The sequence below is a fragment of the Penicillium crustosum genome, assembly GCF_028827405.1.
Source record: "Penicillium crustosum strain IBT 35664 chromosome Unknown utg000003l_segment0_segment0, whole genome shotgun sequence".
NCBI classification, from domain to species: Eukaryota; Fungi; Ascomycota; class Eurotiomycetes; order Eurotiales; family Aspergillaceae; genus Penicillium; species Penicillium crustosum.
In genome coordinates this window covers 1,493,657-1,518,371 of record NW_026623124.1, presented here as the reverse complement: position 1 = coordinate 1,518,371, position 24,715 = coordinate 1,493,657, and the positions used below count along the sequence as shown (strand labels likewise).

At 49.5% G+C, this 24,715-nt stretch overlaps 6 protein-coding genes across 6 annotated transcripts; 3 read left to right on the top strand and 3 right to left on the bottom strand.

Moving 5' to 3' along the window:
* Nucleotides 1-776: 776 nt before the first annotated feature.
* N7487_007629 (kinase-like protein) lies at nucleotides 777-1,277 on the top strand (the record flags this gene model as incomplete). The annotated part of the gene is made up of 1 exon (XM_056875359.1): nucleotides 777-1,277. One exon carries the CDS (start codon nucleotides 777-779, stop codon nucleotides 1,275-1,277), a length of 501 nt encoding a protein of 166 aa, XP_056727547.1.
* Nucleotides 1,278-1,764: 487 nt separating this feature from the next.
* Nucleotides 1,765-2,914, bottom strand: N7487_007628 (Ulp1 protease family protein; the record flags this gene model as incomplete). Its single annotated transcript, XM_056875358.1, has 7 exons — nucleotides 1,765-1,819; nucleotides 1,900-2,451; nucleotides 2,526-2,545; nucleotides 2,605-2,654; nucleotides 2,710-2,724; nucleotides 2,802-2,829; nucleotides 2,879-2,914. 7 exons carry the CDS (start codon nucleotides 2,912-2,914, stop codon nucleotides 1,765-1,767), a joined length of 756 nt encoding a protein of 251 aa, XP_056727546.1.
* Nucleotides 2,915-4,428: 1,514 nt separating this feature from the next.
* Nucleotides 4,429-10,162, bottom strand: N7487_007627 (putative Rho guanyl nucleotide exchange factor; the record flags this gene model as incomplete). The annotated part of the gene is made up of 3 exons (XM_056875357.1): nucleotides 4,429-5,583; nucleotides 5,635-7,300; nucleotides 7,323-10,162. 3 exons carry the CDS (start codon nucleotides 10,160-10,162, stop codon nucleotides 4,429-4,431), a joined length of 5,661 nt encoding a protein of 1,886 aa, XP_056727545.1.
* A 1,351-nt stretch (nucleotides 10,163-11,513) lies between these two features.
* On the top strand, nucleotides 11,514-15,479 carry N7487_007626 (telomerase reverse transcriptase; the record flags this gene model as incomplete). Its single annotated transcript, XM_056875356.1, is given in 7 exon segments — nucleotides 11,514-11,957; nucleotides 12,015-12,291; nucleotides 12,351-12,593; nucleotides 12,651-13,015; nucleotides 13,068-13,392; nucleotides 13,403-13,506; nucleotides 13,569-15,479. The coding sequence occupies 7 exon segments, from the start codon at nucleotides 11,514-11,516 to the stop codon at nucleotides 15,477-15,479; spliced, it is 3,669 nt and encodes a 1,222-aa protein (XP_056727544.1).
* An 898-nt stretch (nucleotides 15,480-16,377) lies between these two features.
* N7487_007625 (putative TBC domain protein) lies at nucleotides 16,378-18,713 on the top strand (the record flags this gene model as incomplete). Its single annotated transcript, XM_056875355.1, has 2 exons — nucleotides 16,378-17,572; nucleotides 17,629-18,713. The coding sequence occupies 2 exons, from the start codon at nucleotides 16,378-16,380 to the stop codon at nucleotides 18,711-18,713; spliced, it is 2,280 nt and encodes a 759-aa protein (XP_056727543.1).
* Nucleotides 18,714-21,027: 2,314 nt separating this feature from the next.
* On the bottom strand, nucleotides 21,028-24,324 carry N7487_007624 (cation-translocating P-type ATPase; the record flags this gene model as incomplete). Its single annotated transcript, XM_056875354.1, has 1 exon — nucleotides 21,028-24,324. The coding sequence occupies one exon, from the start codon at nucleotides 24,322-24,324 to the stop codon at nucleotides 21,028-21,030; it is 3,297 nt and encodes a 1,098-aa protein (XP_056727542.1).
* Between the last annotated feature and the right edge of the window lie 391 nt (nucleotides 24,325-24,715).

The following is a 24,715-nucleotide window of genomic DNA, read 5'->3' as shown; positions in this document are numbered from 1 at the left end:
CAATATGTTGGAGATGATGGAGAAAAGTGGATTCGAAAGACGAGGGGAATTGACGTTGCGCGCTTGGACTTTGGCTCCGCACGGCGATAAGATACGGAGCTACCAGCCCTGACTGGCGATGAACCGGACATGAGCTGGTCAGGTGGACTTTTATGAGGGCTTTGATAAAGTAGCTCTGCGTGTTTTTATTCACATGCTTTGACTCCTTAACTATATCTTATTAGGTATATGTACATGTATCAACTTGCACATTTGCCTCCCAGCGACATCCATACCGACCTGGACACTCTATCTGATATATAAGAGGAATTCAAGTTCTAGTGTAATGAATCCTTGATTCTAGGTATTTACAGCTTACATATATAGTGTAAATAGTAGACAGCTTGTGACTGGCAACTTTTGTCAAAATTTACTGGCCCATGGTAAATCAGCCGCCCAAGCTACGTGCTCAATCTGTATAAGATTGATGGAATGACGTGACCTGGTTTTGGTCGCAGGTAGAAACGGGAGGAAACAATTACAGAGGTTGAGGGCCAAGATAGGGAGATAGGGCCGTTTCTGGCGGCCAAAGTGGTTATTTTCGTCATTTTCACAGGTCCTCAATGTAGTAGTCCATATCTTACACTCACACCGACTTTCGATATAAGGCACGGCCATAGGTCAAATGCCTGATTTTGTAGGGTTAATATCATTCCCCAATACGCGTCCTCAACTGCCAGCTGCGCTAGTGCAAATAATAATAACATCTTGGAAGTAATCTTGAAACCGACAGCCATATGCTTGAAAATGCGCCGCTTTTCGAAATGTTTCAGTCGACAACTAGATTTAACGGAGAGCTCCTCCGCGCTAAGCGCCATATTAAATTTGACGTGGATTCTCTTGCAGGGGCGGCCTGTGAATCTGTCGGTCGACACTTGAATGACCTAGCCTCAATTACAAAACTTGCCGAGGGGGGCTTCAAGCGTATCTTGCAAGTCACCTTCAATGACGGATATGCAGTTCTTGCAAGGCTGCCGTACAAGACGACTGTTCCGAGCCATTATGCAGTGGCCAGTGAAGCTGCTACACTCGCACTTCTACATGTCTATAGGGTTCTAGTCCCAAAAGTATTTCCGTATTCTCCAGATCAGACAAACGCCGTTGGAACCGAATATATGCTGCTTGAAAGGCTTGAGGGAACACCCCTAAGTGACCAGTGGTTCTCTATGGATATCAAAACTCAGGTTAAAGTAATGAGACAGATTGTTGATATGGAGAGACGGTTTAAGAGCATCTAGTTCCCAGAAAGCGGAAGTCGAGCCCCTGGTCGAGATAATGTATCTATACAGAGTTCCTACGGACGTGATTAAGAATTATTTTTCTATATCTAGCTGTTTTCACTTTAGGAGGGCCATTTGACCTTTGGCCGCTCTGCTTCTTCGCATCTCATAGCCATACATTACAAAACAGACTCGGCTAATTAATGAATGCCCAATGACCGAATTCGAAGATCTAATCAGGCTTCAAACGGTGAATCCTATTCAGGTTTATATCAAGCAGGTTTATTAAAATAGAAAGGAGTTTATTAGTAAAAATAAAACCTACTTTGAAGGTTATTATGCCGTTCATGATATGCATTCAAGTGATGCAACGCTGGTAAGTACACAATCGTCAATGTAATATCCATATGTTTCTGGTGAAGCTTTGTTTTCTGAAGAAGAGTCCGAGAGTGTGCAAGGGAACCATAAAGAAGGCGTAAACTCATACGAAAAAAGCAAAGACCAATCAATCAACACGTGGAGGACTCCTCGATTTCTTCCCCATAGGACTGGCGCTTGTTCTGAAAAGAATTCCAATATTAGCTTCTTGTTTCTGTTTCCCTACTGCACCGTGCAGCTAGGTTGATTACGGGTGACATACGATCGTCGGCGCTCGCCTTCTTTCCGGAATCCTTCAATGATCTTCGCCATCTCTTTGCGAGAAGCATTGGCATCGACCTTTCGCCCTCCGAGACTCATACTCACTTTCTCGTGTGCGCTCGCCATCAGCAACCGCTTCATGAGAAGATGTCGCATGTTCATACACACGTAGACGCCGCAGTCGCTGCCGCCGTCTTGTTGGGGTGAGTCGTTCAGATGTAGGAACCTAATGGGCATGTTTAGGAGGTATCCAAATTTGCGAGTCACCGTGTCTGCCTCCCAGACGTTTCCTTGGTATAGCGAGTCGTAGTGGAATGCGATGCGGTCGACGACTGAGATCAACAGGAGAGACCAGTGTGTGCCTCCTTCTGCTTGGGAGACGTTGCGACAGTCGTTTATGGGGAGGAAGACGTGGGTGGCTCGAGTGAAATCCGGGAGTGCTTCGCGGAGGGTGCGTGGATCGGGGGTCTGGAGGATCATGAATGACATGCTGGGGCGGAGAAGGATGATATTGGAAGATTGGTATCGTGAAAGAAATTCATGTTCGAGATATCTAGAGCAAGAAAGTCGGAGATCAGTGCCATGCTCGGTACTGTGAAGTATGTTGGACCGGCTCTAGGGACTTACTCCTCCCAGAATGAAATGATCTATGACAAATTAGCTCACATGTCCCAGCTGGAAGGATTATCTCGCCATATAAACCCACGTTGTCTGTGAGCCAGTCGTTCTTAAGAGTTTGCATATCCTCTCTTGTCACTGCGGTGTTCATTAGCCCACCAACCCTTTCTCGCTTCGGGGATAGATTCCATACATCGCACGTCGTAATCTAAGAGCACCCAAGGACAACTTGTAAGCAAACCGTATGCGATCAGCAAGGTGACAGATTCTGTTTTCGACACTTACAACTCAAAAAGGCATCATCTGGGTTCAACTGCGCAAGTCAGTACTCGCGTCGCTAATGTGAATCGCGCCAAACTCACCTTATCGCCAAACCGCCCGCGCACCTTGCGCAACATGATGGCGATATGATATGTCGAAGTTAATCACAAACCCAAAGTCAAACCGCTAGAATATGAACACTGCGAAAGGCAGAGGCAAGCTATACACTGCGCCACAATCGAGAACGCGCAATACGTGCTAAGTTCCCTGAGTTCCTCAGAAAGCCAAGCCAGACCCCACAATTCGCGGTTGAGATAAACGGGGCTGATCTTTGTGCAGAACTTGAGCACTTGGCCCCCGCGCACAATGTAAATGGGATGTAATCTGCAACCTCGTTACAGTGGCAAGAGGCGAAAGAGACGGCAATATCCCGAGTGAGAGGCTCGAATGTGTCTCCCCGTTTCTGCGCTGGCGAAGTGGAAGTGGGACCGGTCGGGACCTCGGGATTGGGCGCTTCGGAGGAGGAGGCCGTCAGCCTTATAGGTGGCGAAGAAGGGAGGGTGGATTGAATGCTGGAATCTATTTTTAATTGCGCTTTATGGACAATGAGGAGTTGTGCCAAAGGTTAAGAGTAAGTAGACTACAACTTAAGCAGTGGTGGAAGATCACCCGAGTTGGGGAGGTTAGGCCGAGGCCGCATACACATCACAACTCGTACATTCCACAAACCCTCAGCGTCATCATTATCACGAGTCCTAGGCCGTTTGACGTGGCACAGCTAAACACGGGTTATAAAATCTTTGATGTGCTCTATGGGGTAAAACCACCGGGTAACATCCGCCAGCGCGAGTTGGGCCACGACATTGACGCCAATATAGCCCTACAAATTTAGTAAAATATATAAAAAGATGTATATTCCCAACACTTGGTCTGACATCTATTAACATCACAGGCAAGACATGCGGTTCCTCATCGCAACGGCCCAGGTGGCCTATGCCAACTGTTATGAACGAGATCCAACAGGCGCTGGGGGACTCGGCGGCGGATTTCCAGGCTGTGTGGGAGAGCAGCGCTGATATGAAAAGGAAAGCGGCGAATCTGGTACTGTTGATATAGATTCAATCTTATGATTTGGTATAAAACTGCAGGGATTTTATGATTTTATTAAAGAATTTAATTCATAAGAAAGAGGGGTATCTAAACGTGCCTCCCAGAGCTCCAGTAGAAGAAGAGGTTCAGACGATGCGATGAGATGGGAGGAAGGGAACGGAGATCAAACGGAATGGACAGAGATCAGATAAAAACAACGGGAAGAGGAAAAGCAACTGAAATGAACAGAGACAAGAAAAAGTCCATAAATCATCAGTATGAGATGACGTTGAATGAAGCAAAAGCAGATCAAAGCAACAAAGCAGCAACATTGCAACTAGTGTAGTCACTTTTGTTTTGCCCTAGGTCTTCAGGGGGTATTATTTTAAAGAAATATGAAAACAGATCATGAAAAAAAAAATTCAGGTAAAAGAAACATGGAATATCATCCTGTAATATCCTGTAGTTAGTATGGAACCTTTTTGTGTTTTGTTGTGTTCGTGCAGATCTTTGAACAGACATTTGGCGAATACATCGAAAACATGGCGTGAGGAGTTTTGATTCAACTGCCGAGTCGGGCAAAATGCTTGTTCCAAATCCACCCAACTGTTCTGGTGGCATCGTCCTGATTGCGGGCAAGCCAGAGCTCGCCCTTCTCGCCTATGACGTCGAAAATATCCCCGGAGGCGTAGGTCAGATAGGGATATCCGCCCTCGGTACGAGTGTCGATGTTAAAGTCATAAACACTCGCCGCGCAGAACAACGCCGCAGGACCCATGGGAGGGGAGCTGCGTTCAAAGTGCCCATCCACGACAGTATCACTTGGGGCATCCGACATGGGCATGGCGGACGAGAAGAATCCCGAGTATCGGTCAGTCGGGGAAGTCGGCGCATTGCTCGAGCGCGAGGAGCTGTTGATCACATCCTCGAGGAAAGGTGTGTCTAGACTGAGTCGCGGTAGGCTTGGGAAAGGCTCGACGTCGCTGGTCCTGACAGGGGCGGGAGAGCTGGTGACTTGTTGCAGCAGTTGGCCGGGAGTGTCTGGGATCATTCGGCCAGATAGAATGGAATCAGCCCGGTAACGGCTGCTGCGGCTGGAGTGGGTTTCCATTTGGGGAGACTGGAATGGCTGGCTACCGACGCTGAAATCCCGGGACATGTTTGGTGAATCACCGGTCATAGACCCAGGTCGCGCATTTGAGCTGTTCACTGTAGAAGGACGGCGAGGCGACATGGGGTTTTGCTGCTCACTCGGTGAAAGGGGGACCAAATTGAGCGAATGAGCCATCATCGACCCATTGCAGGAGCTTAGCTCCCCCATCCGTGCCTCCATCAAAGTGTGGTCACTATTGAAGTCGCTGATGAGCCTGTTAAGGTCATTGGGGAATAATTCCACATGAGCACCAATCTTTTTCTGTAAAATACTGTACCACACAGTTTGAATTTCGACAAAGTTCTTTAGGCACGCCGCCATCAGTTTGGAAGTCAACGCATATAGTTTAGGCAATTCATCCTTCAAAGTATCGTTCAAAGCTAGGAACTGTTCGCCCTGCTCGGTGGTCTTCTTATCAGGTTTGTCGCCACGGTCTTTGATGGCTTTGTAGCGTGCATATTCCGGGAGTCGCTTGTCGCGCTTCCGCATGACTCGCTGGGGTGCATTGTAAAGTCCTAATAATTCAACCATCGGATCGATGACCGTTTTGCGAACGACAGCAAGCTGCAATAAGCGTTAGTATTCAGTTCAAAATGTAAACACGATATAACATACATGTTCTGGGAGAGCAGTCGACACAAGTTCCTGAACTGTTATCTTGAACTGATGCCACTTGCTCTCCAACTGTGGATATGGAGAAGGCGACATCCCAATAATCTCTTCGATCGAATCGGCATAGTCGTTGAACTGGTTCACATAGAGTTGCACATCCCGAGAGTAACTCTCAGCGTCACGCATGACAACCTGCAACTGGAAATAGCCATCGCTAAGTTTCTGCGCTAGCAAATCATAGGTTTTATCTTCAAACAAATCGGAGAGGCCAACTTGCTGTCTGAACTTCTCCGTGCGGCGACCAAAGGCTTTAGAAAGACCGGCACGCACATCTGATTGGTTGCGCTTTCGACCGACAGCTTGACCAACAAGGTCTACTCGTTTTTTCAGTTCGTTGATACGATGAGAAACATTTGTCACCTCTTCCAGGGCATTGGCAATTGCCGCTCGGTCCGGGTGGTCGTTTGGCGTTGACTCCAATAGGTCGCGGAGAATAAGGGGATACTTCAGGATTCTTTGCACCGGTTTAACGAGCAAAGAGTCCAAATCCCAGGCGGTCGTGAGATCCATAGCACCCTTCTGACATTCGCTCAGCCAAAAGCCCACTTTTGGATTACGCTGCACGACCTGAAGTTTCTTGTTTGCAGCATCATGGTTCTTCAAGTAGTCGGTGTACACCTTTTCCATCTGCGTCATGTGGGTGACAAAAATCTGACCAACAGATGTCGCACGATCCTTTTGAAGCTCAGACATCCCTGCAAGCTCGGTTACTTCATCAGATTCTGGAGTTTTGGACTCGGCAGGCTGATTGTTGCGCTTTCGCTTGCTGGTCCATCGCAGAGCCTTTGGTATGACGTATATGCTTTGAGCTGCTTGTTTGAGATCATACAAGAACTTGTCGGAGAAGGCTGCGACCTGATCGGAATTGCCGAAGAGAACCTTAACATCATCGGGATCCAATACCGTGAGCGAGGTCCTCTTGTAGATGTCCTCAATGATTATCATATCATGACCAAAGGTATGTTCCGTATCAACAAGTTCTTTGATGATGTGGCGCCGCTTCTTAAGACGTCGTTGTTCTGGAGAAGGCGAATCCTTCGGCTCAACACGAAAGGTTTGCTCAGTGGACGGAACAAGGGAAGTAGCGGAGGAGTCAGCGGCCACAGTAGATTGAATAGACTCTAAATTTCGGAAAGAAGAGTCCTGGCTGCTGCCCGGGCTGTGCCTCAGACCTCTAGGAGCAGCCTGTGTGCTGTGATTGAGTCCAATGTAGCCCGATGGCTGACCTCCAAGAGGCTCGTTATCGGCTGTGTGCGTCGTTGTTGAGGGCGGGGGTAATGCCGGTGAAGAATAAACATGAGACTGAATCTGCTCGTTGGAAGCTTGGATATCAACCGAGACCCCAAGGCCGTTATTCATACTCGATGTACCGGCGTCGGGGTGTGCCGAAGGCACCAGACGGGGCGTGAGCACCCCTTCAGTACGCATGCCATCTGTTTCGGTGTTAGGAGTCAAGACCTCATCTTCAGCCGCGACCTGCATCCAGTCCATGATGGAGGGAGATGCATGTTCCCAATCATCACGTCCAACCAAACTAGCCGTCTGTGAGAGTCTATCTGATGTTTGGAAATCCTTGAATCCTGGCACGACAACTGGGTCGTCAGTCAGGCTATCGGGTCGTCCATCTGTACGTGTATTGGTGGGATGAGATCGAGGCTCGGATGGGGGGGTGGATTGATGAGCCAGGGTGGTGGCTCCTCCCTCGCGTCAGCTCCTCCAGGTAGAGCTGAGTGACACGCTTCGAATCCCATCTGCCCAATCTAGCCAAGCTTGGTGGAGTAGAGAAGGCATTGGATCGGAACTGCTCAGATGTCTGAAGTGTATTCGGTCCCATTACACCGTGGTCCTGAATTGGAGCAGATGGTTCATCGTCCGCTATTGAAGGTGGCCTTGTTGAGACAGCCGAACAAGTTTCAGTTGGTGGTTCTGTTTCACGGCCTTGTAGGAGAGAATCATCTCCACTCTCGTCACACTGCTCGTCGCAGGTTGAATGTTGGTTTTGTCCAGAGGACCATGAGCCCATGCTCCACCGGTTGTGAAGATGGGTCCCATTTTGAGCCTGGTTTATTAATACACGCTCAGGATCTTGGGTATTGGTGCTACTAGATGAGTTGTAGTAGGTCGTATCTCCAAGCATAATACGGATGGACTCCCTGTCGTCGTTCTCTGAAAGGCTGCAATCAGGTTCGTCGCATGAGTCGTCACTCGGGCTGGACCCGCGGATTTGCATTATTTGTTCCAGAATAGTTCGATGAGAAACGCTGGGATCGCCCTGGAGCAGCCCGGGCTGCGGCTCCGGATCAAAAGTAGTGACATGGGTACCGTCGGAATCGGATGTGGCACCCGAGTGTGTCGTGTCTTCGTTGGCAGGCTGTCCCTCATCTGAAGTCACTGGATTCACACCCTGTGGGAGGCCAAGAGTGGGAGAGTCCATTGTTGTGTGGGGCGCTGCCATATCTGAAGCCGGCAAGGCAGTGTTGAGATGCAGCCTAGGAACGGCTTGAGTCCTATTTTCCTTGTAATTGACCGAGTCGGTCGACTCTTTGGTCATCGTAGCCATCTCATCGGATGTTAGACCGTTGTTCACAGGTGGGTTAGGGGTAATTGTATGTTCATCCATCAATTGCTTGGAATCTATATGCGTCTCCTGCTCTCGCACCAAAGCGTGACGTCGAAGCTTTGCAGCAGCTGATCTGTCCGGTCCTCTGTCATTCTGGTTCTCTTGAACACCTGGGTTGCTTGAATGTCGGTTGATTGCCTGTTGAATGTGCCGGCGACGAGCGTCAAAATCAACCTTACCCAATTCAGGTAATTTGCGGTCAGGACGAGACCGCGAGTTGCTGTGGGTGGCGTGTTTTTGTAAATTCAAAACTCTATCTCCGATTTTGGATCGTGGAGAGACCGCGGCACCATGTGAAACCGGTTGTCGGGGTCGGGAACTGCGCAACGGAGGCGACTTTTTAGCTGGTGGCTCAGCGATGTAGGCCTGAAGTCGCCGACTGGATTCGGACAATTGATTGCGGGTTCGGCCGATTGATAGGTCGCGCCTACCACGTGAGTTTGTCGCGAACGAAGCGGGATCATCTGCTGGCATGCGGGGAGGACTTTGCTTAGGTGACGGAATAGGAAGGCGGCTACTGCCCTTGGGCGGCGAGGTAATGGCGGCGGATCGGCTACTGAAGGTTGGATTGGAGGATGGTGATAAGCTTTCGGGACCGGAAGCAGTGATAAGACGGTGCGAGGAGACAGGAATGCGAGACTTGGAATTCGGACTGCCCGGGGGCGATCCATGATCGGGCTTGGTCCGCAGCAAGGGCGCGGGTACCGCCATATCAGGATTCCACGGTTCTGCAAGGGGTTCTCTTATTTTATCCAAGTCACTTTGAACCCGGCGATGTTTGCCTGTGGTATTTATCCCAGTGTGGACTGCCTCCAAAGAAGTTGTGTGTCCAAGATACCATGCAGTAGGTGTGAGTGGTGTTTTTGTGGGATATTGATCGCGATGGTCAAGGAAGGCTGGATTTGGGCTTGGAATACTTCCATCCGACCCGCGGCGTTGTTGTAGACGCGATATGGCTCCGTTGTTCAATTGTGTGTTGATCGGCAACAGTTCACCAAACAATGGTCGACGAGAATGCGACTCTGTGGTCCGTTGAAACAGAGGCAGCGGAATAACACTCTTTGTGTCTAGGGGCGGACCGAATCTATCTGTCTCTGGCGACGCTGGGGTTGAATCAACCAGCGCTCGAGGATTGCTGGTGATTGACTCTGGTAGAGAATCACGGTACTGACGACGACGTGGCAACACCCGGTTTCGCTCTGCGTCAACACTTCCAGAAGGGCTCGGTGCCCTTGAGGTTGGACGAGAAATGGAGGGCAAAGGGAGGATCTGATCGGAGGTTTTGTTGAACTTGTTGACAAGATCTTTAAATGAGGGCTGCCGTGACCTTGTGTTTGCGTGTGATGGGGGTATGTTGGCCGAGGGAGCTCCTAAGGTTGGAGAATCTGATGTTGAACGATATGGTTGACGTCTAACACGCGATGACTCCAACATGTTTGTTGGCAGGGGTGACACTTTGTCACCGACTGCAGGATAATCGGCCGCAGCCATGCCCGTCGTTACATCGCCGAACCCCTCTCTTACATTGGATGAAGTTCCTGGCAGGGATCCACGCTGGCGATAATAGTCAGCAGGGTCTGGAGACTCCCCTCTACGGTCTTCCAATTGATCGCCCGACAGATGATCCGTGGAAGTGGAGGAATTATGGGGTGGAATGAAGCCCGACGGTAGTGGAGAATACGTGGTCGATGATTGTGCCTGGGGGGAGAAAGAGACGGTCGGCGAGTCACCTAAAGAAGTGGTAGTGTGACCATTGACAGATTGACCAAATACCGGAGCCGACGATTGTCGCCCAAACGGAGGCGGGTCGCGATACCGGACATCAAAACCCTGCTCGTCACCGCCAGACATTTTGCATGCTTCAGGCCGACAGGTCGACGTGGACTGGTCGCGGCCTTTCGGTTCTGGGCGGGTTGAACTGGTGCGTTGTTCCGGGATGGTCGCCCAACGGGAAGGTCGCAGGTGAATCGATTCAGGCTACAAAGCAATCCTCTCGGGTGGCGCACACCCATTCAGCATTCATATTTGAGACACTCGCAAAACAAAAAAAAAAAAAAAGGTCCCGCGATATCGAGGGGAGATGTCCCCCGTCGAAGCTAAATCGAAAAGGTTTGAATGGAGTTCGGATCGGAGGGATCGGAGGAGGGTAAAGTGGTGAGATCGATGATCGGCCAGTTGCCGAAATTACACTGTAGCGAGGGGAAGGGACAAATAGGAGGGTCGAGCTCAGGACTGACGTTTTGTCTAGCAGCAGTGGACGCTGATAGGTGATGGGGACCTGGTAGTTGAGGGGGTTTGAAAGCGAATCCTAGCGGTGGGCCAGTTTGTTAGCTCTCCGGGCCAATCCGTTTTGACGGGCTGACATACACTAGTGACAATGTGAAGTTACAGTGTCGATCTATTTTTGACTTGTGTTGGATAAATGAAATTGACGAGTTCGAAAAGAAGAAAGAGAAGAGATGAGAAGAAAGAAATTGGGGGGAGTGGATAATATGTTTTAAGGTGAAACTGAATTTGAGAAGTGGATTTCGTGGATGTCGTGGACGTGGACGTGGATTTGGATTTCTTTGTGTTTTGTTCATTGTTGTGCTTTGTAGGGCTGTACTGTATGTACAATATGGGTAATTGTATGCATATATTTTCTAGTATATATTCCTGTTTATATTGTAACTAGTGAAATACTTCCACCAGGTATCTATAGCACCTACCATACTGTAACTAAATGTATGTGTGTGTATACCTGTACCTAAGTAGTGTACCTCTTCAGGAACGTGATTAATTGACCCATGGATGACGCAGTGGAGACGCAATGGCCGAGTATCTAGACCGCCCGTTCCATGGTTCACTCCGATGTTTAATTGGTGGCCTTGATTGGTTCCTCCAGGGTCTGTTCCTGTTTCACGTGAAAGCTTTTATATATTTTGTATATGCTATACGGAGTATTATACCTAGGTACTTTCATCTATGTTGTATACTTCATCTTCAACAGTTGGTGTTTCATGTGTAAAAACTAATACTGGGAAGGCGCCCGAATTTGAGAAAGGGAGTATTCATTCGAACTTCTATTTGCTGCGGAACCTTGACGCGTCGCGCGCCAGGGAACTCGTCGCCTAAATCTATCGACACGCAATGGAGTAAAATCAACCTTGGAAACTACAAGGATCTGAACAAAAATTACTTTGTACACCTCAAGTCGCCGAACATGGGCAAAAAGCGGAAAAGACCCATCAAGGACGGGCCCACGTCCTCGTCTCACATGGGTATCACCACATCTCCCCGCCGTTTCAGAACTCCCCATGCGCCAATTTCCCTAGGAACAAAAACAAGCCACCCCGTTATCTCCCTGTACTACCAACATGTCGTACCCTTGCGGGAGTACCTGCTCCAGCGACTTCCCGTGACCTCCAAGTCGCGTCGACGTCGCATCCTAACATTGGGCTCGCGTGAAGACCAAGACCCCAATGCACAATCTCAAACATCCCAAACATTGGCGCAGCTGCTAGACTCCACCCTGGTGGGTGTGCTGAAGGAATCTTCTCCGACCCTCAATTCGGAGCGACAAAAGCAATACTCATCTTTTAATGAGTCTCAATTGCGGTCGAGTCTCGTCAGCACCGATACAGGACCGACCTGTCCGCAGTCTGAGGTGCGCCCATAACGTGCGAATCGTTTCCAGGTATCCAACTGCTAACCCTTGTTGCAGGTGGTTGATTTTGTGATCTGGAAACTCTTCAGTCAGAGCAATGGATCCTACCAAAGGCCCGAGCATTTGCTGACGCATGGCTTCCAACGCCCGTATAATGGGCAAAATGCTCAACAATTCCCGAATCAGAATGTGCGAGTTCTCAAAGAGGGTGCATGGGCAAAGGTCCTCGGCTTACTCGGTAGCAATGGCGAGGAAATCATGATGCAACTCCTGTTCGATTGCGGAGTTTTTGCCGCTATTGACGCTCCAAGGGGAATATACTACCAACTCAGTGGTATGGTTTTGTCAAGGTGTGGAGAGGGACTCGGGCCTAATTAGCTGATCTTTCTCTAGGTCTGCCACTCTCGGTACTCGAGCCTTTGAGCGATGCGCCCTCGGGAGCCAATGGGTCTGCGGCTACAGCACAAGACCCAATGCCCACCACTGATCAGAGACATCCCAAAGAGAAAACCGATCGCAAACGCCATTCCGATAAGACACTCCAAAGTCCGAACAACATTGTGTTTCTACGACGGCGTATTCTCTATGGACGCGTCGAGTACAAAAAGAAAGTGCCCTCTGGACTAGGACAGACACGTACGTGCTTCGCCGTTTGGACGTTGAATTCTAGGTCTTACCTAATTTCTACTCTAGATGTTCTTAGTCGCTTTTCATCGCTTGATTCAATGGCACAAACAGTCCATGTAATGAAGTACATCTTTCCCCGGCAATTTGGCCTACCGAATGTGTTTAAGTTGGACTCGGATAGCCGCAACGTCATGGATGACTCGAAGAATTTCATGTTTCGTGAGGGTGAGATATCTCGTTTGGAAAAAGAGAAGCAACACCAGCGGCCCCAGCCCAAGAATGAATTCGCAGACGCAGATTATGCCGGCGTGAGAAGTGTTAAGGTTCCTAAGAGGCTTCGTGGAATTACTATAGAGCTTGTCGGGAAGCTCCGGAACCGCAATGCACAATGCTCCTACGGAGAGTTGCTGCGATACTATTGTCCAACCGAAGTGAGACATTTGTGTTTACAATGGCAAGGATTGTGTAGCTGACCTTTGACAGCAAACTGGACCTAATACACTTGGCGCATTTGCCTCCACACCTGATGCCAAAAAAAGCGAGCCCATCTCCTCTCTTCGGTCAAATTTAGTGACACAGGTGCAAATTAACCACCCGTCGTTAAGTGATAGTTCGGCGCAAACCTCAGGTGATGTCTCGAAATTAGAGCCGCACATGGCTGTCGACGCATCTTGCGGAATAGATGCCGAGAAACCAGTGACTCGAAAAACTCAAGTCAGTCTAACTGATTATGCGACTCCGGCGTCTTCCGTCTCAGCTTTTTGTCGAGCGGTGATCCAGAAATTGATCCCCCGACAATTCTGGGGGGGTTGGTCCAGATGGTGTCTCGAACTTAAAGCATGTTCTCAGACATGTTGACCGTTTTATCAAATTACGCCGATTCGAAAGTCTAAGTCTGCACGAAGTATGCAAAGGTATCAAGGTTGGTCATCGTTTTCACTGGACTGATCGTCTGAGACAAAGCCGTACTGATCGACACGCTAGATAACAAGCGTTCCTTGGCTAGAGCCACCCCAGGTCCAGACCACTTCATCATCTGAGACAAGATCGAAGATCGCCTTGTCTGACTTGCACAAACGCACCGAACTATTTCACGAATTCATGTTTTGGATTTTTGATTCAATTCTTATTCCTCTCATTCGTTCGCACTTCTATGTTACCGAGTCTCAAACGCACCGAAACCGACTTTTCTATTTCCGCCATGATATGTGGCAGCAGTTGACCCAGCAACCGTTCGGGGAGTTGAAGGCAACGATGTTCGAGGAGCTCGAACCAGATCACGCCCAACGTGTGCTGGCACGGCGATCTCTCGGGTTCGGTGCTCTCCGTTTGCTTCCCAAATCCACAGGCCTCCGACCCATCTTGAATCTTCGCAAACGAGCTTTGAAGCAATCGTCATGGGGGAAACGGTCCACGTACCTTGCCGCTAGCATCAATACAAGTATTACACCTATCTATAACATGCTGACCTACGAGCGACAGCAAGCTCCTGCCAAATTGGGTTCGTCAATGCTCTCCATTGGAGACATGCACCGCCGGTTGAAGGCGTTCAAAGAACAATTGTCCAAACGACTGTTCTCGGTTCCTAAATCTTCAAAACCCAAGCTCCCACAGATGTACTTTGTCAAGCTTGACATCAAAGCTTGTTTTGATACCATCCCCCAGAAAAAGTTGCTTGATCTTATCGAAGAGCTGGTCTCTGAAGAGAGCTACCGCATCTCAAAGCACATCGAATTCCAACCACCCGCCCCAACTACGCAAAATGGGAAGCCCGCACGACGGTTTATGGGGCGTGCTGCGCCTGCGACGAGACCGCAACACCTACCCGATTACGTTAACAGCGGAAGCACGGCACGAAAGCCTAATACCGTTTTTGTTGACTTCATAGCTCAGAAAAATCATGATACTGATAATCTTCTGGCCCTTCTCGATGAACATGTTCGACACAACCTCGTGAAGATAGGCAAAAAATATTTCCGCCAACGCAATGGCATCCCCCAAGGCTCCGTACTATCCAGCATCCTTTGCAACTTCTTCTACGCTGAGTTAGAGCGAAAGGTACTGGGTTTTATCAAACCCGAGGATTCTCTACTCCTGCGACTCGTGGACGACTTCCTCCTGATCACACCAAATGCAGCCGTGGCCATGCAGTTTTTGGAAGTAATGATCCGGGGCCAACCAGCGTACGGCGTACAAGTCAATCCAGCCAAAAGCATGGCCAATTTCAGCGCAACAGTTGACGGGATTTTACTCCCCAGATTAGAAGGGACCCCTTTATTCCCGTATTGTGGTAGTCTCATCGACACCCACACGCTAGAATTCCACCGTGATCGAGATCGCATCCTAGAGGGCGGCGAGTCAGCTGCTGCTACTCTCTCCAACACCTTAACCGTGGAGGCCACCCGCGTCCCCGGCCGCACCTTTCACCGTAAAGTGCTCTCCTCATTCCGTCTGCAGCTACATGCCATGTACATCGATGACGGGCACAACTCACGCGCAGTTGTGCTAGCCAACCTCTACTGCAGCTTCATCACTTCTGCCATGAAGATGTACCGCTACATGAAGTCACTTCGGGGCCGTGCGCATCCCGGCCCCGCGATCATAACACAGACTATCCACGATCTGATTTCGCAGACGAATGGCACGATCCAGGCCCGGCGTGCTGGTAATTTGGAGTCTTCATTCTCGTGTTTCGTCCAGCGATCTCATCTGCAGTATCTGGCTTCTGCGGCGTTTCGGTTTGTTTTGAAGCGCAAGCAAACGCGGTATGTGATGGTGCTCCGCTGGCTCGACGCGCTGATCAAAGATGCTCGGCCCACATCAGATTCCGAGGCTTTAAGGATGACGCAGGTTGTGAAGAAGGGAAATGCAATGTTTGAGGAATGGCGGTTCTAGAATGATTCTGGAGTGCTGGACTGTGGAATGTAATATCGGCAGATCCAAATAATTGGTGTAATTGTACTATCAATTGCCTCTCAACCTGTACATTTGTACAATCGTACCCTTATCTCCTAGGGCCAATTAAACACTGTATACGGAGTAGTGTGTTTACATATTGTGCCACGTCTATTCAGCCCGTCTTGAGCGTAAATCCGACTAGATCCGACTACAAGTGATCATGGTTCAGGGGTTCAAATCCATATGTCTGTGTTCAGAGTCTTTCAAGGCTGTGTAAGTCTATCCCTTCCCATCTAGGCAGAGATCGGTTTATCTCCAGAAATGCGTTGAATACTTAATCGGTACTTCCCTATCACCCCCTTTTGTACTAGTGTGGTGAAGTATCCCCGAGGTACCCCCTGTTCTCGGCCAGACCGAGTGCGGCACTGCCTGAGGCTCTCCGCTTGCAGTCTTGAGCATCACGGTTTCTTCTTTTTCACTTTCTTTGGAATTTCTTGTCGTCTCTCGTTTGAATCTTTTACTTCTTTTCTACTTCCAAAGCTTCACACTCATTTCTCACCTTTTTTTGTTTTACACTCCAAACCTCCTGTACCCCCAATGGTCACCCCGTAATCTTCTCTCCTGATCCCTCTTTTACAACGATTACACCTGATCTGGACTTCATCAGGCTGCGGCTGTGCCTGCAATTCGCTTCTACATTAATCGACCTCTATTGCGGTGTTATTGTTTCCTGTCTGAAATCCCTCGACCACTCTCATCCAAAAAACCCCCGATCTTCGCGTTCCTTGTTGACCCCTTCCGGCCATCCCGTTGATTTCCTCCCACCCTGTGTTTTTTTTTCCTGGGTAGATCAAAATTGTGGGGGATCAATACGCCTGAATAATTCCATGAGATCATGACCACCGTTTTACCGACACCCAATTCTCCCCCCGAGCTCTCCGGGTCCAAATCCTCCAAATCCTCCTCGTTTCATTCCTCCTCCCACCTAGACGGTCCGGACAGTATCTTTACCGACATCTCGAATTTCGAAGACATTGGCTTGGAAGATGACACCGAATTGTCATACGCAGATCCACCAGGCTCCTACGGCCGGTCTGGGGTAATGTCGCGGTCGCCCGCCCCCAGAATGTCAAGCAAAGTCCCTGCGACCTCGACTCGCGACTTGACCGCGACCCCAAAGCCTCGCAAGCGAACCCCCCTACCCCCGATTCACAGTGGATCGGCAAATCCGTCGGCAGGCTCCCTCACAGCGAGAGCAGCAAACCGGACACTTTCAAGCAACACACTGCAGTCATCCGGTTTGACACCAGCCCAAGCTCGCCGCTCACGGTCTGTATCACCACTACGGCCGACATCCAGTCGCTCCACCTCGAGCACCAGTCTAGGTCTGTCTCCGGTATCCGCACGAGTACCCATCCAAAAACAAACCTGGCAACCGAATCGCAAGTCGCTTAAAGACCTGGAGGATGAATACCATGATTCGGACGATGAATTACCGGACGATGCAAGTCTGTGGAACATTCCTATCTCTCCGCGGCCAGCCCAAGAACGGGCTCCATCACGGTCTACCAGTCCAAATGGTCGCAGCCCCGGGCGGCGACCTCTGCCTATCCAGCACACCGTAGCGGGAAACGATAAGCCAGCGTCAACCAAAAACACGGCTAAGGCATCCCGCATGAAGCGTATACAGCGATCGAGCTCCGCAGGACCGGAGCGTGGACAACTCTCGCCGCGCAACCCTCGCACCTACTCGTATAACAGTTATCTATCTGACTTATCCGAGGAAGCAAAGATCATCACTGAAGCTCTGGAGCTGCATGCTGATGATAGAGAGCGCAAGCGGGAGGAACATGTTCAAACTGGTGCTTCGCGGAAGTCCAGCGAGGACTCGCATCGCGCATCTCGTGATGCTATCGCTTTACCACCTCTACAGAAATCAAATATCATGATCGATCCGCTGCCAATTAGCAAGGAGAAGGAAAAGGTCCTCTCCCGAACACGACCAAGTTGGCTTCCGCCTAAGGACCAGAAGGAGGAGAAAAAGCACCTGAAGCAGTATCAACAAATGATGGCCCAGTCTCGGGAACTCGGTATGTGCTCAGACAAGATCCCCGAAGTATCGTCGGCCTTCTAATTGGTATTTCAGAGAAACGCAAAGCTGCTAAGGTTGCAAACGCGCAGTGTGAAAAGGACAACACTCGAGCAACACTACAGAACATATGGGATGAATACGTGTATCCAAATTGGGAGCTCGCCCTCCGCGAGCCCCGAATTCGCGAGTTATGGTGGCGGGGAATTCCGCCTCGCAATCGGGGCGCTATATGGGAGCGAGCTATTGGTAATGAACTAGGATTAACCGAGGAAACCTTTACCAAAGCGCTTCAACGAGCAAAGGATCTCCAAAGCAAGAAGGATGGAGAAAGCGAGAACAACAAACGACTACTAGACTGCTTTGAGGCAATCGAAACAGACGTGCCCAAAGCCTTCCCAGATCTGAACATCTTCCAAGAAGGCGGTCCACTCCGGGAAACCCTCATTGACGTCCTGAAGGCATATTGCATGTACCGCAGCGACGTAGGCTATATCCACGGCCTGCACACCATTGCCGCCCTCCTCCTTTTACAATTCCCCACTCCCGCTTCTGCCTTCCTCGCCATGGCCAACGCGCTCAACCGTCCTTTACCCGTCGCTTTCCTCACTTGGGACCGCGGTGCCATGGCTCGCTCCTACACATTGGCCTCAGACACCTTGCGCTACAAGTTCCCTCGTCTGCACACGCATCTGACGGAAACCCTCCACTTCTCCGAGGCAGAGATCTGGGAGCCGATCTTCCGCTCGCTGCTGACAAACGGCCTGGACCTCGAGCGCATCTCCCGCGTCTGGGACTGCTGGGTTTTCGAGGGCGACCGCATCATGATCCGCTCTGCCGTCGCCGTTCTGGGCTGTCTCCAGGCCCAGCTGTTCTCCTTCCACCAGACTGATGACCAGTCCCGCCTTGCTGTGCGCGACGTGCTGGGCTGGGGTCCCCGCAATCATGGAGTAAATACACAGAAACCCAAGGAGCGGCACAGCGCCCCTGCTGCAGCTGGCTTTGGCGGTGGACAGATTGAGAACCCTGGCGTTGGTGATTATTGGGTTCTTACTGCTGCTGGCAACGAGGACGGGTTTATGAAGGCCGTCCGAGAGGCTGGGAAGGTGCGCCAGCCAACTCAGCCGACTGAGCAAGCTTAATAGGCTTTCTGGGTATGACACGGGCTGTGTTTGGATGCGCCTTCACTTTAATCCCAGCCTTGTGTTCTTTATTTTTCCTCCTTGCCATACCCCCACCCCCCGACGATGCTTCATCAATATTGATATACACTCGCTATTCCAGAGGATTGTATAACATGACATCAGATCCTAGCCAACCCATCTGCTTGTCTTACTATCTATTCTCTGCCCCCGTATACACACATGTCACTCGCTGCACAGCCGCTTTGTCTATTCTCTATATCATGGATTGCATGAGAACCATTCGTTTCTGTCTTCTCATTATATTATCTTCTTTTTTTTCCCCATTCAGGAATCCCAATATTCTTAGCTCATTGATTGGTCTTTTTCTCGCTTCCTGCTTTTCCTACCTCTCCGTCTTGTATTTTTAGCCATCCTGACTTTCATGCCCTGATGCAATCATTGTTTTTTCATCGTTGGTACGTACTTGTTTAGTGGTATTACAAGCAATCCAGGTCTTTTTTGAAGTCTTTGCATTATTTTCATTGGCGATATATATATATATATATATTACACTTTCATATATTGGGAGGCAGTGTGGGTGGAGGTGATTGATTGACTGATACAGCACATCGTGCATTCCAAAGAAAAACAATTGCGTCAATCTGGATTTCCTATGCCACGTCTTGGCTTTCCCCTGCCGATCGAGTACTCAGACTCTCGCCGCGTTTGGACATATGCTGCTGTTCATTGTGTCATCCGTTGATCTGGAGCAAGTCAGGTTCTCACTGGATCTTGAAGATTGGAAGTACAGTGTTAATCATGGGGGCGTGGGCTCTCTGTTATACCTATTCAATGATATAAGAGAAAGAAAGAGTCGGATCACCCGAGACACCTTGCTTGGAGAACCCTACGTTTTGAGTGGCTCGCTTTATTGAAGTCTACAAATGGGAACTTGGACACCGATTTAGTATGTCCCGATTGTTGGGATTGATATTTTAACTGTGCTAATTGTGCACGTATGGCGATTCAAAAAAGGAATCTCTTCGGATCTTGGATGTGGTCGACCGAAATAATTCATCTTATATACAAACAAGATCGATTAGAAGAATAAAAAGAAAAAAAGAAAAAAAGAAATCGTGGTTCCAGAGGGGGTCGAACCCTCGACTTCGACGTTATTAGCATCGCACTCTAACCAACTGAGTTATGGAACCCGCTTATATATTTTGGCTACGAGAATTTGCAGTTATCAATCTTTGATTAGGTATCTGGATATCTAGGCCTCTTTATTATGCTAATGTCAACACTCTGCCTAAAGAGTTTCCCCATTGGGATGACGAGTAATGGAAAATCAGAAACCCAAGACCTGAAGCCACCGCCCGTTCAACTCGATGATAGCCAAGCAGCAGCTCTATCCTGAAAAACAGAAATGTCCGAGCCCAGCTGAATAGCTTGTTCTTCGCCACACACGATATGCTTATCCATAGCCCGGCTTCGAGGGAAGTGTTGCTGCGGACTAATTTCACGGAGCTATTCAACAAGACGCGCTCGAGCATCTCTGGGATTCATGGAGGGGAGATACTAGGGGAGGAATGGGAATGGGCCATGGGCAGACAACTTTCCGAAACGTGATTAACAGATATGATGCTGGATACCACAGCTATCTATTGTAAGGACTCTATTGCATATTCCCCCCACCCCAGTTATTTTTAACATCAGAAAATGGACGACATACTTAGAGGCACGGTACTTGCGTTTGATATTTTCGAGACTGGGTTTTTCGCCAGGACACAATGAGTAAAGAGGCCGGACGACGATATCGCGACTTGATCCTTCGTGTAGGCGGGAGCCAGTCTGGGATGAAGACTTTGAACGATTATCTTGGCCGTGAGCCGACTACCAGACCCTATCTTGTGTGGTTGGGAGCTAGACCTCGGCACATATAATATAGCTACATAGGTATATATATAAAAGCAAAGCCCGGAAGAGGATAGACTACATCTAGAAAGGGATATGTGTCAAATATCACATTTTTTGATAGGTAGTTGTGCTCATTAAATCTATTGGCAACACGCTCAATTGGTATATTTCACGTTTTCTTTCGCTAAAACCATGAAATCATCGTGAAAACGAACTATCAACATTGAAATATTGCTTGTAATTACAAATGATAAAAAAACCAATAAACACAAAGTACCCTGAGGTAGAGTGGACCAGGGCAATCTAATATGTTCCATGATAAGTATGTATGATGTGACCAATTTCCTGGTTTTCTTTTGTTTGTTTTTTCCTTTTTTCATTCTTTTTTCATGGAAAATCATTTCCAAAGACCCGATTACCACGAAACCCAGGCCACAGGTCCCTTGGGGAACATTCGGACCAAGACCTTGCGCAGTTCATCCATACAGAGGACGCCCAGTGCAAGACCAAGCGGGATGCACCAGAACTCGATTGGGACTGAGGCTGTGCTGAAGAGATTCTGGAGGCCGGGTACTTCAGTGACGAAGATAGCGATGATTAACGAAATGAGCATCGCCAGAGGTAGCCATGGGTTGCGACGGGCTGGACGGATCGGATCGGCTTGGAGGATGGACATGCGCTTGCTGCGGACAGACAAGACGTTGCCCCATTGCATGATGACCAGAGTCACGAAGTAAACACACTGGCCTACGCTGACGAAGTGGTTCAATTCGTCTGCGGTATATCCGTGGAAGCCTTCGGCGTAGCCCTCGAATGCAAATATCAGGTCGGAAAAGGGGATACCGGCGTGACGCCACATATACAGGAAGAACATGGCGTGGGCACTGAAGGCTTCCATGACACCGACGAACAGGTACGACTGGCCGTAGATGCGGAGGTTGATGAGATGGTCCTTGGTTGGACGGCGTGGTGGGAGGCTGAGGAGGTCGAATTCTTCTTTCTCCATGATAAGTGAAAGAGATAGGAACAGATCGGTGAATACACAGACGATGATCATGAGGAAGGTGCTAAGAGGAGAAGGGCAACCGAAGAAGACGTTCATGATCACGGGCCAAATCTCTGACCAACTACCTGCTGGGAGTAGGTAGGCGATGACCTTCTGCAGATTTTGGAAGACCAACCGACCAAGGCGAATGGCCTCAATGATAGAGTCAAACTTGTCCAAGAGTACTAGATCAGCTGCCTCAATTGCCACATCGCTGCCGGATCCGACTGCGATACCCACATCTGCTGCGCGCAGGGCTGGGGCGTCATTGACACCATCACCTGTCACAGCAACCACGGAACCGCGAGCTTGAAGTTCTGTCACAATGCGAAGCTTTTGCTCAGGGGTGGTGCGAGCAAAGACAATCTCGTCGTAACCGCAGACAGTTTCCCAGTCCTCTGAAGTCAATGCCGACAAACTGGGTCCTTCAAGAAGCAAGCTGTGTCGTGACTTGGGAGCTTTGACTTCCATTGATGGGTCGAGGCCATCCCTCAACTCTCCGATGGTATCTGGCTCAGCTTGTCCATCATATATTCCAATCTCACGAGCGATAGCAGCCGCGGTCAATCCGAAGTCACCGGTCACCATGAAGAAACGGATACCCGCCTTGCGGCAAGCTGCGACGGTCGAAGCTGTCTCCAGGCGTGGTGGATCGACAATTCCGAAGATACCGAGGATTGTGAGATCCTGCACTCCATGGTCTAGTATCTCATTGCTGAAATCGTTGGAGCCAGGAGCAGAGTGTGGGATGTAGCGACGCTGGCAGATGACAATCACCCGCTCTGCGCGACGTGATAGTTTAGCCTGGAAGTTGGAGAACTTTTCCCGGGCCTCGAGATCTAGTGGACGAACTGTATTGTGAACGGCAGACCAATAAGTGGCGCAACGATCCAACAGCACATCTGGTGCTCCCTTGACGTAGAGAATGAACTCCTTGGTAGATTTGGGATCACGATGCAGGGTAAGCATCCACTTGTTCTTTGAGTTGAATGGAATCTGATGCACACGTTCATATGGCTCCAGAGAAGTCGGGGAGGTTAACCCAACACTGTCACCCAATCTCAAAACTGCTGCATCTGTAGCATTGCCATTGACGGCACGTTCATTAACAGGCAGATTCATCGTTGTTGGGTCGAACATGGCGTCATTACACAGAACAGATGCTCGCAGCATATTTTGTAGGCCTTGGGGAAGATCAGCAGTGCCGAGCTCGCCAGGAGCTAAATCCTCGAGGTTGTATTCCCAATCAACCATTCCGAGCGACTTGACAAACATGCGGTTTTGAGTGAGAGTGCCAGTCTTGTCGGAGCAGAGTACATTCACACAGCCCAGAGTCTCAACGGTTGAAAGTCCCTTGGGCAAAATATTGGTATGTTTCATCCGCTTGGCAATCATCATAAGGGTCAATGCGACGGCGACAGGCATTCCCTCGGGGATGAAGGCAACAACACACCCCATGACATTATTCAACATGGCTACAACACTCATGTAGGAAGGGTGATCCTTGTGCAGCCATCCTAGCCAGGTGAACAGGATCAGTAAAGCCAAGAACACTGTAAGAACGACAATAATCGCGACAAAGCGATTGATTTCTCGTTGGATCAAGGTTGTCTTCTGCTTGACACCAGCTGTCATGGACGCAATACGGCCCATCACAGAGCGAGAGCCGCTCAAAACGACAATTCCAATAGCATTGCCATTCGTGACGCCGGTTCCCATGAGGGCAATATTGCGAGTTTCCAAAAAGTTGGTTTCGGTGCAATCAACGGCGCCTTCAACCTCATCCGACTCGCCTGTCAGAATGGCACGGTCAAAGCGAACGTCACCCGAGCTGGACAAAATACGCATGTCAGCTGGGACCTTGTTTCCAATTCCAATGTGAACAATGTCACCAGCGACTAATTCCGTGGCAGGGATATGAATGAGTTTTTCATCCCGCATCACCATGGCTTCTGCGGGGAGGAGATCTAAAATCGAGTTCATGACACGCTTCGTGGACCAATCCTGGAAAGCTGAGAAGCTTGCTTGCAAGGCAATAACGATCAGAATGAGGACTGCCAGAGAAAGGTTTTGAGCCGAGGGGGGATTGCTGAGAGGTTTCCAGCAAACGAAGAAGATGACGACTCCAACCCAAAGAACAGAGCAGAATCCACCAAAGACGTAGAAGAAGATCTTCTTAAGATAGTTCTCCCCATGATGGGCAATGACGTTCTTGCCGTCTCTCTGCAAACGTGTGGCTGCGGAGGCGGAGCTCAGTCCAGTACGCTGATCGACATTGAATTCTCGACACAAGCTGTCGGTGGATATAATATGGAAGTCCAAGCTTTCGAAGTAGTCTTGGTGGGGCTGCTTCTCCTTTGTTTGGACAATAGCCTCCTTGGGGGCGTTCTGGGATTCCGAAATCTGGATGGAGATGGTTCGGAACTCAATTGGCAGTTCGGGCATTCCCTGGACGCTGCTTCTGGTGCTATGTATGGTATCGCGGCTTATCGAACGGGTCCGATTGAGCTGAGTCGGCTGGTAGATAGACCGAACCCCCTCTGCGGAGGTAGATCCCTCGAAGGTGATCTGCCTGGAACGTCCAGTACGCTCATCATCTTTGAGCGTATCACCTTCTGACTCGACGTCGATGTCGGTCTTGCTGTTATCTGAACTCATGGGCGCCATGGATTGAACCGGAGGGGTGTAGGAGAGGATGGAGGGAAGAGGGTGGGAAGAGGAGTAAAAAAGAGAAAAGTAGGAAAAGCAGACACTAAAGTAAGAACTGCAAGAGTGACGATATCACTGAAGGGAAAACGGAGACTACACCGATGAAGAGTAATTGAAGAGTCAAAGAGAAAAAAAAAAAACAGTTTGCGACCCTCAGCATTTTATATAGGCACCAGGATGTGCGCAGGTGGGAGGCTCCGATATGTCTAGACCCAAGCTGGCTAAGCTCAAGTATGAATTGGGAAGGTTCTCCCTGACGCAGATGTATCACGTAGCCACGCGAGTCCACGAGGGACCTGCCGGTTCTGGGAAATTGAGGGAATAAAGGGAAGATCTCATCCATACATCC